The sequence below is a fragment of the Palaemon carinicauda genome, chromosome 9 (genome assembly GCF_036898095.1).
Source record: "Palaemon carinicauda isolate YSFRI2023 chromosome 9, ASM3689809v2, whole genome shotgun sequence".
Lineage (NCBI taxonomy): Eukaryota > Metazoa > Arthropoda > Malacostraca > Decapoda > Palaemonidae > Palaemon > Palaemon carinicauda.
This window is the reverse complement of record NC_090733.1, coordinates 135,759,853-135,777,629: the sequence shown is the minus strand read 5'-3', so window position 1 is coordinate 135,777,629 and position 17,777 is coordinate 135,759,853. Positions and strand designations below refer to the sequence as shown.

Genomic DNA, 17,777 nt, shown 5'->3' with positions numbered 1-17,777 from the left:
TACAAGCCACCCTCCCTTAATTAAAAAAGCACAAGGAATGGCACAGTCCAGTAACTCCACGGCAGGACCACGTGCCAGCACATTATTTCTCATTTCAGCACAAATAACAACCACACACTAAAGAGATAAAGAAAATTAAAGCTACCAAATTTGGCATTTAGTGATAAGGATGAGCATCTTAATAATTTGACCATCAGGGACTTCTAAATAGAATACTGTATATATTTTTCATCTACACAGTATTATAGTTAATAGCAATTACAGTTACTACTATAATTAAACTTTTTTTTCAGGTGAATTCAACTCTCAACCCTTTCAATGATTCTGTGTGTGGGTCCTGAAGCCACGGGGAAGACCCTTCTTCTACGTCGACTATTAAATTTGACTAAACCTGACCTTTCCTTGACAACCGTCCCTACCGTTGGAGTGAACATAGTGACGCTTATTGAACCTGAAAAACTACCAATTGACATACGTGAACTAGGTGAGTCATACAGCAATTTGTGGCCATGGAACAACACTTAAATGAGACACATTTTTTGTTTCTACATACTATAAATACAAACCATCGTCCTTTGATAGGAGTATGACTTCAGCGAAGCTGGAACGACAGTTTTAACTTTTAACGGGGCAAACACTGTTGTTGGTCGGGAGGTAGGTAGACCCTGCCACCGATAGGTGGAGCAACTCTCACTTTGACTGTGGCCGCAGTGTTGTACTGATGTACTTCACTGTGTCTTTGTTTTGGCTGATTATTGCTTTTTTCTTTTTCTTTCTTGAGTATTTGTGCGGTTTGTTTTTGATGGGGGACTTCATGAGTAAATGTGAGGCTTTGTTAAGCCCAGCGAAATTGTGTCTGGTGCATGAGTAAGCCTGAAGTGTATCCCCATCAACTCTATGGTTTCTGGAAGGGGCATGACTGCTCGCTGGCTTTTTTCTGTGGCGAGTGTAAGGAGTAGCCTCCACCTCAGTGGGTAGAGTTCTTGAAGAAGAGGAAGAAGTCTAAGAGCTATACATCGGCATCTGACTTGGTAACGCCTAAGGTAATGACTAAGAAACTGTTTAGTTCCTTCTACCCATCTTTGGGTTTGTAGCCTGCTGTGTCTCCTTTGTGTTCCTCTGGGGCTTGGTACTCTGGAGGAATTCATAAGGGGAAGGGAGACACTGCTTTGTTCTCAGGGAGTGCTATGAAGGTGACAGGTGTATTACCTTCCCACCCAGCATAGGTAATAACCCCTTGCATTGCTCTCAAAGTACCCCAAAGCTATACTAACAGACGATGACTTTCGCAAGGACCTGGATCCCGGTGTGCTATGGCCTTCACTAGGTATCGATGATGCCCCATCGGCTGAGAAGCATCTAGAGGTGTTAGCTCTTGCTAGGATCCAGAAGTCTTGCTTTGTTACACCTTCTTCTTTGGCTGTACCACCTGTAGAAGAGAGACATAATGTGGTGCCCCTCCACGGAGAGGTCACCGCCTGCCACAAAACCCTCAACTTTGGTGAATTGTGATACGAGGGAACCGGAACATATGCAGTTGCCTTCCCGTATCACCTCACCTGACTGCATCTCCTTCCTTGCCTGTTGTAGAGCCTTTGGATGTGTTGCCTGCTGGCTCTAAGAGAAAGAAGAACTCACCAAAGCAGAGGACATTTGATCAGAACTATTGTTTTGAGAATTCGCCTGATTCCTCTACACAGTTTCGTTGTGAGAGGAGCAGTGCTGTAACAAAATCTATTCTTGATTGGTGTGCTCTGGAGAGGGTGGATTTTCAGATTGTTGAACCAAAGAATTTCCTGCACTTGGGCTGCTCAAGTAAGATCCTGCCTCCATCCTTCTCTCGACAACGAAGGTTGTATAGCACGTACATCCTTCGTTGGAAGAGGCAAACAGCATCAGTGCTGACAACAGGGACCACAGCAGAGAGATTTGAATATGACGGTACAGTACCTTGTTCTCTGTCTGTCTCTGAGTCCGCTGCTATGTATAGTTGCTTTTATGCTGAGCCTCCAAGCAATGTTTTGGATAGACCACTGGTCAGGAGCTGTCGCATATTTTGTTTCATCTCAGGATTTGTCTAATTCAGAGATGAAGAAGAAATACGTCCTCCTCATTCTTTCAGGCACGAAGGCGGTGACTTTCTCTGCACATCATTTGGTAAACCAGTGGGTAAATTGGGTCCTCTAGAGGAGGGATAGAGTGGTTTCTCACTCCATTCATTTTTAGGAATGTAACACAATACTGTACTAGAGTTTGCGGCGCTCTTCTTGCAGGAAGACTTTTATGCCACCATCTAGAAGTTAGAAAGGCTAGTCATGACTTCCTTATCTACTGAACGGTGACTTTCAAGAGCTCAGGAGGTCTTTCTCAGTCAACTACTATGAAGGTTTCTTTAGTTCAACCTGTTAAGTTGGTATTGAAGAAACTGACAATGACAACCAGATCTCAATCTGCTATTTGAGCTCTTTCTACCTCAAAGAATTGAAGGGACAATGTCCCTCCCTTTCTCCTCCAACCCAGCCGAGCAAGAAAGGAAGGATGCTTGTCACGCCGTTGGCCAATGTAGCAGCGACATGATGTGGAAATGTACCTGGGAATGTTGATAAACATGGCAGTAGCAAGTCTTTCCAACAGACGATTGTATCAATAGACTCATGGACGTAACGCAACAGTTTTATTCCGTTCTGCAACTTCTAGCTCATCAGTAGTAATGTCTTCTGGGACACTTTTAGTTGTTAAGTGAAGCTTATGCCTTATAGGCTCCTCCGCTTCAGATCGCCACAGTGGGGTCTGAAGCGGGGCTAGTCAGCAGCCTCCGATCTCACCTCACCTTCTTGTTCACAGATACATTCAAGGAGGGGTGAGGCGCGCACTTGAGGGACCAGGCCACCTCAGGATCTTGGTCTGAAGAAGAGCTTCTGCACCATCTATTGGAAATGCCAGCATTGCTGCAAACTTTTCAACTGAGTTTGATTGGGTACTTTATAGCGTTGATGAGCGACAACACTACCGTAGTGGTATACATCTGCAGGTGCTTCACGTCAAGATACTGAGAGAACTAGCCCAATGGCCCAACCTATTGTATTAGCCCATAGAGGTACCACAACTTGGTGGCATCCATGTCACTTCATGGATAGCAACTATCAAGCATCTCCTTTGAGCGAAAGGCTTTTCTTGAGGCAGCTGCGAATGTTGTAGTAGACAAGTTACTTCTCCGGTCAGAGCTTCACTGCTATTGATAGCTAATTTACTTATCTACCTGTCCTTCGTCAGGAGCTCATCTCGGTCCTCACAGTGAAGGACTATCACTCATCTTAATCCGAGTTTTCAGACTGAAGGGCTTAGGTCTTTCCTCGTCATGGGAATTATCTATGCTCATGAGGACTTTTGGGCAGTTTTGCCCAACCAGAGAACTCAGTCCTCAGAGTGAAGGGCTATCACTCACCTTAATCCAAGTTTTCAGACTGAAGGGCTTAGGCCTTTCCTCGTCATGGGAATCATCTATGCTCATGAGGACTTTTTGGCATTTTTGCCCACTCAGAGAACTCAGACCTATGGAATGGGACGTCACAAGAGTTCTCAGCTCTCTCAAGCAGTCTCTTCCACAGGACCAATGTTCATTAACATCTCCAGGATTAATTAACCAGTCAGTTTTGGTAATAGGATTTTCTGCCCTACTAAGGATGATTCTTCTCTTAAAGGACATGGTAATTTGTATTTATCTAGGAACAAATGACCAATTTTAAAAAATAATTTGTATTTTTCTAATTATACAAACCAGAATCTAGTAAGTTACACTGCGTGTCCCAATCACCTCACAGGTCTTGAGTAAAAAGTCAAAGTTCCTCCACCTGTTGGTTGGGAATGGCTTACCCTCCACCTGACAGGAAACTACTGTATGTTTACCTTCGCTGAAGTCACTTCTATTGAAGGACTCTGGGTTATGATATTTTATCACTATATTATTGAAAACTTTTTTTATTAAATGAAATTGTTCTACAGGTGGTAGTATGGCTCCAATATGGCACAATTACTATGGTGGAGTAAGGAAAGTTATATACGTTATTGATGGAGTCAACCTTACCCAGCTAGGAGAGGCTACTTTACTACTTATGGAACTTCTGGAGAACCCGAAACTTCGAGGTGCACAGGTAAGGACTTATTAGTTCTTTTTTAGCTGAAATCTTTTTTATATGACTTTGTATTAGAGCATGATAATGTCTTTATTGGTCCTGTTGGTATCTGTTTTCCTCTTCGTTTCATATGTACTGTACTGCAATGCCTTGTAACGCTGAAGGTGGTCCATACTGTAATTATGAATGAGTATGCATATGATTGCCTTATGCCTACAAGCAAACAGAATCTTGTTCTATAAATTATTATTTATTGAAGTGTTTTTATGATAATCATACACAATGAATTATTTTTTAACGTTACTGATCATGAGATAGTTTTTTTTTTACTCACACTTGGGCTTGTAGCATCCTGCTTTTCGAATTATGGTTGTATCTTAGCTAGTAATGATAATAATAATTGATAATTTGTAGGTAAATGAATTCAACTAATAAAATTAAGCAGCCCCTGAGTATATCTGTCAATTAAGAAAAATTGTCAGTATGTTATGTTCATTTTGTTAAAAACAAAAGTCGTATTTGTAAAGATGGAGTGTTCTCATTTGGTTGCAATTTTTTTTTAAATAATGTGCTGCTTTTATTTCGTACTGGAGGTTACTCAGTTGTTTCAACATTTTGTATCTTTAGTTTGGTTGCTTAATTTGCAATCTAGAATGTAGAATCTATTAAAACCCTTTCTTGTATGTTACTGGATATTAAGGATCCTCTGAATGTTCTACACATTTTTACATTATTGTTTATGATAATAGTTTTAGTGGGAATTAAATGAGCATTTATATTATAATACAGATGAAGCATTTTCTCTTGGTCTATGTATGTTGAAAGATTTGAAGGTTTGTAAGAATTATCCTATGTTAGAGATAGACAATTCTCCAAAGGAAAAACAATTAAACTCTACAGTAGTGCATGGAAATGACCATAAAAGTAACTGGGACATTTTTATCATAAAGTAGAACATTTGGAATTGTATTCACAGAAAGGTAAAACATGAAAAATAAAAATCCTGCCCATCACTAACTAACCTCTATCAATAGCAGATATAATAGATATGCTCTTCTCTCATTTCGTTAAATTTTCATAGTCGCTTGTATTTTGTTAATGTAGATATCGTTCTACTGATTTCTACCTACACGAATACAAGCCCTCATCCTTTAGTAGTATGATTTCAGCAAAGCTAAAATCTCAGCTGTTAAATCAATAACGAGGTGTCGGTAGTTATTGGCTGGTAGTTGGAGAAGCCCCGCCACTCTTCCAGATCACTGGGTAGCCATTTTGACTTCAACCACTGATTCATACAGACGTATGCTCGGTGTTCCAAACTTGGGTTCTTTGATTTTCTTATTCTATTTTTAATATTCTTTGATTGCTGTACACTTGTTATATAAAGAAAACACTTGTAGGCATGTGTTCTTGCCCAGGACATTCTGTTATTTGGTGTTGAATCTTCATGAGCAAGCTGGTCGTAGATCCCTATCTTTGTGCCCTTCCTGCAGGGGTTATGACTAAGTACAGTCATGCCCCTATGAGGAATGGTTGTCCTTTCAGTGGGAAAAGTATAGTATGAGGAGAAAGAAGTCCAAGTGAGATTTTTAGCCTTCTAGGTCTTCCTCGAAGTCATGAGAAATCTCTTGGACATCCCCTTGTCCCCCTGGTACTCTTGCTTCTGATCCTTCATTGTTGCACTCCTCCAAGGGTAAGGCGATGCAGGACAACGATATTGATCTAACCCTGGGCAAGCCCAGAGTGAGCCAACTTTATTTGCATCTGCCAAGTGGGATATCTGATCATACCTTGATTTTGTTGGTAATTAAGACTGAACAGCCTGTCCCTGATGTGTCATATTCATGTAAGATATATATAAAATCTCAAGCAGACCTCAATTATATTTGGAGTGATCTTTTGCATTTGAATTGGTCATTATTTTATTGAACCTGTTGTTTTCTTGAATGAGAATATGGTCAACATGATTGATAGGCATATCCCTTCTTGTGTGCTAAACTACAGAGTGAAAGACAAACTGTTTCAATGATGATTGTAGACGTGCTTATTTGAGGAAGCAGGAGACCTGTCATCTTTGGAAAGGTAAAACGGTAGATTTGACTTGGAATAGCTATACTCAGCTAAGAGCTGTTGCTCAGGGAGTTTATGCTTCAACCGAAAAGGAATACAATTTAACCATAAAAGAAGTCCTTTCTGGTACAACCCAGGAACTTAAGTGATGGGCTACCCTTAAATCTGCACTCTTTGGTGTGGACTTACTGTTACTTTACTTAAACCAGACAGCTCTGAGTGAAGGAAAAGGTAACTCCTCTGACTGATGTGTTCAATATTAAGCAGAGTAATGAGAAGCTTGATCTTCCTCATTCCTGTTTTCCTGAAGCTAAACAAAGTAGTTTGGCTTTTTGGTCTTGTGAAATGAAAACACACTTGATTGACCTTGATGCTAATGAGGTGTAGACTCAATTGCTATTTCTCCTTTGTTTTTGTTTAAAAACTGCTGATTTCTTAGCTATTAAGTTGTCTGTTATTTTCATGCAAGTTGTAAGAAGGTTCTTTTTGTATCTTTTGGAGATTTGGTAATGTTACTCCATTAGGTAAATCTGTTTGTGGTAGCTCTTTTCCTGCTGATTGCCACACGATTTCCATCTTCTTCATTACCTAAAGTCTTTGAACATCTTTTGGGAAAACATCTAAATAGGTTTGCTGAAGGTAATAATTTGTTCCCTAGTTTGCAGTTTGGCTTTTGTAAAGGCTTTTGAGAATGTAATGCCCTTCTTACAATCTCCAGTACTGTACAGAAATACCTTGATTGTGGTCAGTTAGTTCATATGATTGGCCTTGATTTTAGTGCTGCCTTTGACCGCGCTAATCATGAGACCCTTGTCTTCAAACTCAAACAGTTTAGAGTAGGTGGGTCTTTTCTTAGCATCATTATTGAAATTTGTTCCAACACGAATACTTACCTCGAACTACTTTCTTAGGAGTTACCTGTAATCTCCTCTCTACCGACCAGAGTTTTGTGTAGGATACCCTAAAACCCGTTTTCTATGGAGGGCTATCTCGGGCGTTAGAGAACGTGCCCCGAGGGTAGCTTTGCGCTAGGTCGAGGTCCGCTTGGGTCGTTAGCGTTAGTAAGTTCTCTGGTCGCGACGTGTCACCACGTCGCTCTCGTTCTCTCTCGACCCTTTGTGTGCGCCGCGTCCTACGTGTTTACCGCGTGGTAACTTGTACTTATCCCTTGTGTTCCTGTGTGTTCACTTCCCTTCCTTGTGCTTCCCCAGTGTATTCCTTGATTCCCTGCGTTCCTGTGTCTTGTGTTTGTGCGTTATGGAGCAGATCCGCCGTTGTCCTGGGCCTAGAGCCGGTAAATTGTGTGGAGCGTTCCTCTCCAAACCTGAGGTGGATCCTCAATCCCTTTGCTCTTCCTGTAGGGGCAAAGTTTGTTCGTCTTCGGATACGTGCCCCGAGTGTGTTGGTTGGAGTGATATTCAGTGGGTGCGTTACGGCACGAAGAAGAGGAAATCGTCGAAGCGTTCACCCAGGAAAGCTAGTGTTTCTTCGCCGCTACCGTCGCCCAGTGAACGGTCCGACGGGGCTTCTGTCTCGCCTTCCCCTACCCAGAGTAGGGGACGAGGTAAGTCCATCGTGGGGAAAGAACCGAGCGTTCTTCCCCAGGAGTGTGGTGAATGTGAAGTGGGGGTTGCGGGGCCTTCTCGGGCTAGTGAGGATCCCGGTAGTGCTGTGTCAGGGAGCTCTGGAGACTCGGCCCTTGTGCTTGGGGGGCACGTTTCCTCCGATGACACCTTGTGGTGTAGCAACGTTGTTTCTGTGTCTTCGCCCCCTTCGTGGGCCTGTGTTTCAGGTTCTTCGGCAGGCGGCGACAACCAGGGCAAGTTAGGTTCCGCAGGGAGTGATGCCTTCGGATGGAAGCTTCCTAAGACACCAGGTAGGTCCCCTATGCGGATGGAAGAGGGCCTGGATTCCTGGTTCCCTAGTGTTGGGCGCCAACCCTCGTTTCCAACCCCTCTCACGGAAGTTCCTGAAGAATTCCTGCAACCCTCTATCTCGGGTACACAACGAGTCGCGAAGACCCCCGCGGTCCCCTCTCCCGCCCGCCGTACGGTAAGTACAGTGACGTCGGGCTCTTCAGAGGAGTCTTTCTCGTAGGGTGAAGAAGCCAGGAGGGAACATCGGCGTCGGAGGGAGCGGTCCAGGAGCAGGCGTTCCCGCTCAAGATCGCGTTCCAGGTACAGCAGGAGGCGCTCCCGTTCTCCACGAAGAAAACACAGGAGGAGTAGGTCACCCGATGGCGATTGGGTTTTCGTACCCCGTGAGGCGGAGATACAGTGTTCCCCGGACCGGCGGTCCAGGGATTTCTCGCCAAGGAGACCGTCCTCCAAGCATGGTTATGACCCTCGCAGGGAGATACGCGAGAAGGCCTCTGCAGGCAGGCATAAGACCGCGAAGCCTCCGGTTCACCCTGCCCAGCGGGGGGAACCGCGCTTCCTTACGGGCAGCCTGGCCGAACCAGCCCAGCTGGTGCGGCCCTCGGACCGAAAGGAACGGCTCCCGCTGTCGGGTCAGCCCACGGGATCCGCGTCCTCGTCCCCCAGGGAACATGATCGGACACTAGTCCTCGCCGGGTCGGCGATGCCTGTCCTAACCCCCGCCCTGGTGCGGAGACCTCCGCCGGGGAGGACCAGTACCTCTGCAGGGGAGTGCCTGTTGTGCCAAGACCAAGGCACCCGGTGGGAGTGCCCGGTGACCCTGCTCCCCGGGCTCAAGCCCAGGCTTCGGCCGACGGTAGAGAGGGTTCCCCGACGGAGGACTCGGCCTATAGAAGAGTGATTGGCCTAATCAGGAGGCATCACAAGATAGAAGAACCGGCAGCTACCGACGGGGACTATTGGAGGTCCAGCCTTATCCGGTTGATGCAGCCCCCAGCCCAGCCAAAAACCTTCCTGGCTCTTCCTGTAGCCCGGGATCTCGTCCTGGGACAGGAGCACGTGGATAGAGTGGTGGCAAGTAATGCCGAAGCCCCCAAGACTTAGAGCTCTTCTAAGTTGCTCCAGGGGCTCAAAACGCAGAGCAAGGTCTATGTACCAGAAGGGCGCCGGCCGGGAGCCTGCAAAGTAGAACCTTCTCTCGACATCCTGGGCCAGGGCGTCTCGGAGGACAGAGCCTCTTCAGCCCCAGTCTGTTTTTCTCCATCGGAGGCTGCGATGATGGAGTAAATGTCCAGGGACCTGGTACACGTCTCCTCTTGGCTAGACTGGTGGGCTTCCACCTTAGTAGGAGTGCAAGCTACTTTTGATCCTACAGACCCGGAACAGCAAAGCCTCCTGAGGGAACTTATCACCTCCGGGGGCAAGACTCTCAAGTTCCTGACGTACCAGTCCCTCGCCCTGACAGCGAATTGGGTACTTCGCAAGAGAGACACCATCCTGGCAAAGGTGTCCCAAAAGGTCCCAGACAGAGAGGCGCGGGCCATGAGGAGCCTTCCCTTGTGGGGTGACTCCTTGTTCCCCTTAAAGGACTTGGAAACGATTATGGAGAAAGTGTCTAAAAGAAAAGAATTAAACACGCCCAGGCCTACGCCGGCAAGGAGACCGCCCTACAAGAGGTCAGTCTCAGACAGTGCCGCGACGTCTCAGGCCTCTCCTAGCATGACGAAGCGAGAAGCTCCTTCTTCCTCCTGGGCCTCAGCGCCTCAGCCCCCCCGTAGAGGAGCCCCAGCAGCTTCAGCCTCCTTTAGGACAGGTTATTCTGCCTCCAGGAGAGGCCGTTCAGGCCGCTCCTCCAGGAGGAGATAGAGTGGGAGGCCCCCTATCCCTGCCCAAGCCTCAGGTTGGGGGATGCCTCAGACTATATTGGCAAGCATGGAAAGCTCACGGAGCAGAGCCCTGGACAGTGTCCGTACTGAAGGAGGGCTACAGGTTACCGTTCTTAGCAGAACCACCCCCTCTAATTCCGGCCATCCGGTCGGAATGGCTGGTCCCCAAGGATCCGTTGAAGAGGGCCGCCCTTCAAGAGGAGGTGTCCTCCATGTTGGAGAAGGGCGCCATGGAGGAGATCCTACACCCAGGTCCAGGTTTCTACAGTCGTCTGTTCCTGGTGGAAAAAGCGCCCGGGGGGTGGAGGCCGGTTATAGATCTGTCGGCTCTCAACAAATTCATAAAGAAGACAGACTTCAAAATGGACACTCCGAAGTCAGTCCTGCTGTCCTTGAGAGAGAAAGATTACATGATGACTATAGACCTCAAGGACGCCTACTTCCAAATTCCGGTCCACCCCTCGAGTCGGAAGTTTCTCCGGGTGAAATGGGGCACCCAGATCCTGCAATTCAAGACCCTTTGCTTCGGATTGTCAACAGCGCCCCAGGTATTCACGAGAGTCTTCACGACAGTCTCAGTGTGGGCTCACGAACGAGGCATTCGCCTCATCCGGTACCTGGACGACTGGTTGCTTCTTTCCTCCTCGAAGGACCTCTTGAAGGAGCAAGGGATGAAACTTCTCCAGTTTTGCAAGGATCTGGGTATCGTGATCAACCCGGAAAAATCAAACCTATCCCCTCCACCAGAATGGCCTACTTGGGGATGACACTAGATACCCTTCTGGGAAAAGCTTTTCCTTCGGAAGACAGAATAAGCAATCTGATGGAGATCCTTCGTCCGTTCCTATCGGGGCGACCCAGGAGAGCGAAGGACTGGCAAAGACTAATAGGGCATCTGGTGTCGTTGGAAAAACTGGTTCCCCAAGGGAGAATCAGGCTCAGAGCCGTCCAATGGAACCTGAAGAACCTCTGGTGCCAACTGGACTCGCAACAAGTACTAATCCCAGTCCTACCAAACACAATGCCCTCCCTGGAATGGTGGCATTGCCGATCGAACTCGCTCAAGGGGATGCCCTTCGCGAACGACCCTCCCGAGTTACTTCTGTTCACAGACGCCTCCAACCAGGGATGGGGAGCCCATCTCCTCGACGAGACAGCGAGAGGAACCTGGATGGACGGGGAAAAGGACCTACACATCAATGTCCTAGAGTTGAAGGCAATCCAGAAAGCTTGCCTACATTTCGTAGATCTACTAAGGGGAAACACTGTGGCGCTGATGTGCGACAACGCCACAGTGGTAGCGTACATAAAGAAACAAGGAGGTTTGAAGTCAAGGGAATTGTGCGATCTCGCCCTAGAGATTCTAGATTGGGCAGAAACGAACCAGGTTGTGTTATTAGCAAGGTTCATCCCCGGGAAAAAGAACGTGCTGGCCGACGGTCTCAGCAGGATGGGCCAAATAGTAGGGACAGAATAGTCCCTCCTTCCAGAAGTAGCCAAGCTCATCATCCAACGTTGGGGTTCCCCGGTGATGGACCTCTTTGCAACCAAACTAAACGTTCAACTTCCCGTGTATTGTTCTCCTGTCCCAGACCCGAAGGCAGCCTTGGAGGATGCCTTTCAGCACAGGTGGGACAACCTAGACGTGTACGCTTTTCCCCCCTTCACGTTGATAAGGCAAGTACTCAACAGAGTAAGGACTGCCCGGAACTTAAGGATGACTTTGGTAGCGCCCTGGTGGCCGGAGAGAGAGTGGTTCGCAGACCTAAAAGACCTGGCGAGTCAACCTCCGTGGCCACTCCCCGACAGGTCAGATCTTCTACAACAACCGCATTTTCTCAGATTTCACGACAACCCACAGTCTCTGCGTCTTCACGCCTGGAGACTATCGAGCGACTCCTGAAGAAGGAGGGGTATTCATCAGCTACTGCTAAGAGGATGTCGCTATACCTGAGAAGGTCTTCTGCTGCGGTCTACCAAGCTAAGTGTGCCTCCTTCACGAAGTGGTGCGCTTCGAGGCACATTAAACCCCTCAAAGCCTCGGTCCCAGACATAGCGGATTTTCTGGTATATCTCAGGGACAAAATGGGAATGTCAATCCCAGCCATAAAAGGAGTACGGGCCGCCTTGGGCCAAGTCTTCCTCCTGAAGGGCATCGACCTGGGTTCCTCTAGGCACATCTCGATGCTTGTCAGGAGCTTCGAGCAGTCCTGCCCCCCACAAGCAGTTAGGGTACCTCAGTGGGACTTAGCTAGGGTCCTGAAGATGTTAAGTGGCCCCCCCCTTCGAACCATTGAAAGATATCGTAGACAGGGATCTCACTCTCAAGACAGTCTTTTTGCTAGCCTTGGCTTCCGCTAAAAGAGTAGGTGAGATCCATGGGCTGTCTTATGACGTCTCTCATTCGAGGGGGTGGAAAGAAATATCTTTCAAGTTCGTTCCTTCTTTTGTGGCGAAGACCCAGAACCCAGCTGTCTGGGATCCTAAATTCGAAGGTTTCTCTCTGCCAGCCATCCCTAGGACAGGTAATGCAGAGGATTTGAAATTATGCCCGGTCCGTGCCATTAGAAAATACCTTGAAAGGACGGCTCATCTACGGCCAGGCATCAAGAGCCTCTTCGTCTCCACGGGTGTTACTAAGAAACAGGTATCCAAGAACACCATTTCCTTCTGGTTGAGACAAGTTATTGCCAGGGCCTACAGGGAAGAAGCTCTGGTCTTGCCAGGCGTCCCCAAACCCCATGACATCAGGGGTCTGAGCACGTCCTTAGCCTTTGAGAAAAACATGGCAGTGGGTCAGATCCTTCGGGCAGGTACCTGGTCTAACCAGTCGACCTTTACTGCCCATTACCTCAAGGACTACTCGAGGAAGTCCTTAGACGGGTTCTCCATTGGAACAGTCATCTCCGCTCTCCAAGTGATTTAACGGTAAAAGCCCCAGGCTCAATCGTGGATAGCAAACCGGGAGACACAGGTTCGTTCCTTTTCATCCTATTCCCCGTTTTTCCCTATCCTTATCGGAGATAACCCTCTTGTAACCATTGGATAACACGTTCTCCGCAACTACGTTACTGGATGCAACATCAGAAGAAGTTTTTCAAAGGGTGAGTACTTAGACACTAACGTGAGCTCTTTGTGTAGTTACCCTATCGTCCGTTTTCCTAGTATGTTTCGTTTATGCCTAGGCCTCTTGGCTTCCGCTTACTGGGTCTGAAGGTTAGAAAGGCACTCCCGCCTCCTAAAGTGTAAGTCTCCTAAGAAAGTAGTTCGAGGTAAGTATTCGTGTTGGAACAAATAAAAAATTTTAAGTAATTTTTATTTTTCCTAACATACTTACCTAGAACTACTTTCGGGTAATGGCCCTCCCTTCCTTCCCCGAGTGCCTCTCTGCCCTTGCGAGTATTGTGCAACATCCGAAGAACTTACTAACGCTAACGACCCAAGCGGACCTCGACCTAGCGCAAAGCTACCCTCGGGGCACGTTCTCTAACGCCCGAGATAGCCCTCCATAGAAAACGGGTTTTAGGGTATCCTACACAAAACTCTGGTCGGTAGAGAGGAGATTACAGGTAACTCCTAAGAAAGTAGTTCTCGGTAAGTATGTTAGGAAAAATAAAAATTACTTAAAATTTTTGATTTTAAGTAATAGATTACAAGAGTAGCTGTTGATGCGACTTGCTACTGTAACCAAAGTCTTCTCGCTATACTCTTCTCGAGCACTCTCGATTGGCATTTTTCTACAGAGGGATCTTGACACTTTCCATATTCTCCCACCTACAGGAGAATTGCTTCTACATTGAGTCAGACCTTTTTTCAGGATCTACGTATCATGGTATCTCGTAGAAATTTCTATCGGACTTCCAAGCAGAGGAGGGTCCTCCTGTAGGAGGGTTGCTTCATTATTAAGTTAGACTTCCTTCCTTTTGCCACAAGCTATGGATGATGGTAAATTGGGGAAGGTGTCATTGGACTCCTAAGCAGAGGATGGAACATCTTGGAATACTGATGGCTGGACATCAGTAAGAGCTTTCCCTTCAGACGATTGTGGCAATAGTAGCAGTGCAACTGTTCCTGCGCAAAGAACCTTCCAGATCGACAGTGACAGTCCTCCCGACTTCTATCGTTGATGGAGAGACTAATTCCTCACAGATAGATCCCTCAGTGTTTGCTCCAATGGTTCCTGAAGCGTCGCTAGTCGGCAACTAGTGTTCCCCTTACCTTCAGTTTTCAGTACAACAGGAATATGGGACCATATACCCTTCCTTTGGATATAGGTTCTTCCTTGACAATCTACCAATCCCTGATTGTGACGTAGAAAAAGTAATTTGTAATTTTTTTAATTATACAAACCTGACTCCTCTGAAATACACTTCCTGCATCACCCATCTTCCAAGTCCAAGGGTTAAGAGTCATATTGGAAGCTCAGTGGCCTGTCGAATTGGTGGGGCTTACCTTACCCGCCATCCTTCAGCTGACTATCGCTACGTCGTTGCAAGGTTTAACAGCCATATCCAGCTTTGCTGAAAGCATACTCCAAATAAAGGGCTAAGGTTTGTATCGTTAGGAAATACAAATTACATAAAGAATTTAATTTTAAAAAATAATTTTTATGTACAGCATTATATCGTGTATGTATTATAAAAATTTCCAAAGTTCCTCAATTACTTTTGAAACTTTTTTATATGTGAAGTTTTATTTGGATATTGTTACACTTGTGAAGTTTAGTAACTAATTTGAGTAATGTAATTTGTTGTACTGAACTGCTTTTCTTCCTTTTTCCAGTGAGTGGTTACAGTGATGTTTATAATTGAACTGCTGGTGATCAGTGTTCTCTTACCTATATAATGCAGCTCAACATGGTGTGATTACAGTGACATGCAAAATAAAATTTGAGTTTTTAGGCTGTGTGCTTGATTGTAAATATGCTGTCTGGAAATTTTTCCCGTTCTGTGATAGTGAGAGAATGGTCGTCTCGCCACTGCTTTATCTCTATCCCTCGACCATGGGCTTCCCTTACACTTCCAGCTCCAACTCCTACTTTCACTCTCGACTTATCAGAAGAACGAAGTTTGCTGCTCTCTTGGGCAGGAGATATGCACAATCCAAACCCAGGTGATGAAAATGCGATATTAATTAGCAGGGAAGTTTTACGCAGAAGCGGAATCGTTGATGGGGAGCTTGGTATCATAACTCAAGTTGCAGTGCCCCCACCTTGCACCTCTATCACCGTCCATGCTGGGTCTCTCGCAGACTGGCAGGACTTAGCCCTTAATGCTGAAGTTGCTCAGTCTGCATTTTTGAGTCAAGTGCGTGTCCTAAGTTTAGGACAGTCTCTTCCTTTGTGGCTAGAAGGAGGGGTACATATCACACTGACAGTGAGTCATATTGATCCCCCAAACAAGTTTGGTGTCCTTCACACTTTAACCCAGGTGGAGGTCCTTCCGCCCATAGAGCATGAGGAGTCAGATGAGTTTTATCCAATCAGTTATATTCCATCAGAAGCAGAGTGTACTGAAGAAGGAAAGTCTGAAGAGGAACTTCTAAATTCAAGTCGAGCAAACTGGCTCCAAAGCAGTAATGGCAAGCCAGATGGAAATGAGCAGAAGCATTTTGATCATCCATTTGAATCGCTGTTGAAATATATGTCATTTCGATTACAACAGGCAAAGGTTACGTCTGAATTTAGCCTCAAGAAAGATTTTACTTATGGATATAGAGTCCTGTCTGCATCATTTTCCAGTGATTCACAGATGAAAGAATTGGTCACTAACCATCCATCCCTTGTTGTAATAAGCAGTCAAAGTCTTGCTTATGTTGAGCATCAAAATAAGATCAGTTTCATTGCTAAAGTAAGGAAAATTGACTCTCCTGTGGAAAAGGCAGAGAAAGTTGCGAATATTCGGGATGAGGAAAGAGCAGAAAATAAGCAGAAAGGTATTAGTGTTGCACACATTGAAGCATGTATGTCATCAGATGTATTATGTACTGTCATAGTCTGGGAAAATTTTATTGATATAAAAGATGAAAGTTCAAATTTAGATATGAATACTTTAGCAAAAGGGAACTCGTGCATAGTATCAGATTGCCTAAGGAGGATGCTGAAATTGGAGAGTTTAAGTACAATAGAGTTGAGTAGCATTGACGTAACTTTCAAAACGGTTCCTGTGGCTCTTGATTTTTCACCAGTAAGTTCAGACATTGAAGTCAGCATTAGTGTTATTCAAAATTCTTTAAAAGAGCTATTCAAGGACCTCGTTGACGTTTCCTGTGTAGTTGTTAATGCAGTTACATTGGTCAGTGTGAAAGTAGAAAATAAAATGTTTGATGTCTTCATTACCATTAGAGATGGGTCACCTTTGAAACTCAGCAAGGAATCTGTCGTGCTCTTACAAATGACACGTGTGGCAGACCCATCAAATATACCTCACATTCCCAGCAGTATAGCTGATGTTGACATCAAATTCACACCTAAATTCCAATACCTCGGAAGTGAAAAAGTCCATTCAGATTTACAGCAACACATCCTAGTTGGCGTAGGATATCTTTTGCGGCAGTACAAGGGCATCCCTCAATTTGCTTTGTTGCATGGGAGTAAAGGTTCTGGTAAGACAAGTCTTTTAGAAACTATTGCTCAAAATCTTTCTAGTTTTCCATATTTCTTTCATTTTCAATTTGTTAGTCTGAAGCAACTCAAAGGGAAAAAGATGGAGACTGTAGAAAAGAAGCTACAGTTAGTTTTTCGAGAAGCAGTTTTCCGAAGACCTTCGGTCATAGTGTTGGATGATTTGGATTCATTAGTACCTTCAAAAGGATTAGAAGACCAAAATTTTGGGCCATTATATGATCACACCATGCAGATGCTTAATATGCTTAAAAGTCTACTAGATGATTTGCTACAGTTTTGCCATGAGGATAGAGGCCTTTTTCCAGGCGACAACCTTAAAAAGGGAAGTGTAATGGTAGTGGCGACATCGTTGTGGAGGAACAGTGTGCATCCTCTTCTTGTTAATCCTCAAGGTTGTCATTATTTCCCATGCTCATTTGGTATTCCCCCATTGGAACCAGAGGAACGGATGAAAGCATTGAATATCATGTTGCAGGATTATCACCAGAAATGTAGATCACAGAGATTAATAGTACCTCATGATTGCGTTGCAAGTAATGCTCAAGTGGAAGAGATTAGTGATGAAAGCTTAGGAATGATTAACAGCATTGGGGCCATCCAAGCCATGAAACTTACCGAGAATTTTGTACTACCAGACATCAGTCACCTCGCTCTCAGGATATATTTACATGCGCAGCACAGATGGAAGAAATGTGTCAAGCAGATGAAGTGTTGTGTTAGATGTGGAAATATTATTGGAAAAAGTGTTCAAAGTACTATAAACTCAAAATTGAATTTGGCCCTTGCTGACAACACAGATCATAAAGAGGACCTACTGATCACCGATGAGGACTTGAAAGCAGCGAGGGAGGGATATGTTCCTTTAGCTTTAAGAGGTAAGTTGCATCTATATTTGTACTTGTTCTGTAATTGTATCTTTATAATCTTTACAGTAAAGGCTGTTATCCTTTCATATTAAGAATTTTTATGGCATTTTATCATTTAGCATCTGGTAGAACAAGGTTCTTAATCTTTTCTTAGCTATTATAGTGAATATTAGTTATGTAAATGGTATAGAGAGAAAGTATTAGAGTACTTTACCAGGACTGTTTAAATCAAATTGTTTAACTTGAAGGTTATTGTATGTTTAGGAGTACACAGTACTGATCATTGTTGCCCACATTAAGAAAAATAATTCCAATAATCA

The 17,777-nt window shown here is 45.2% G+C and overlaps 1 protein-coding gene across 1 annotated transcript in view; it reads left to right on the top strand.

Annotated features, from left to right (window-relative positions):
• The first annotated feature begins 4,011 nt into the window (after window positions 1-4,011).
• Pex1 (peroxin 1) overlaps window positions 4,012-17,777 on the top strand; it is a 29,371-nt gene continuing 15,605 nt past the window's right edge. The window contains exons 1-2 of the mRNA XM_068380446.1: window positions 4,012-4,151; window positions 14,749-17,466. Of these exons, the coding sequence (XP_068236547.1) occupies window positions 14,889-17,466 (2,578 nt within the window). The 5' untranslated portion in view covers window positions 4,012-4,151; window positions 14,749-14,888. The remainder of the gene's footprint in view (window positions 4,152-14,748; window positions 17,467-17,777) is intronic.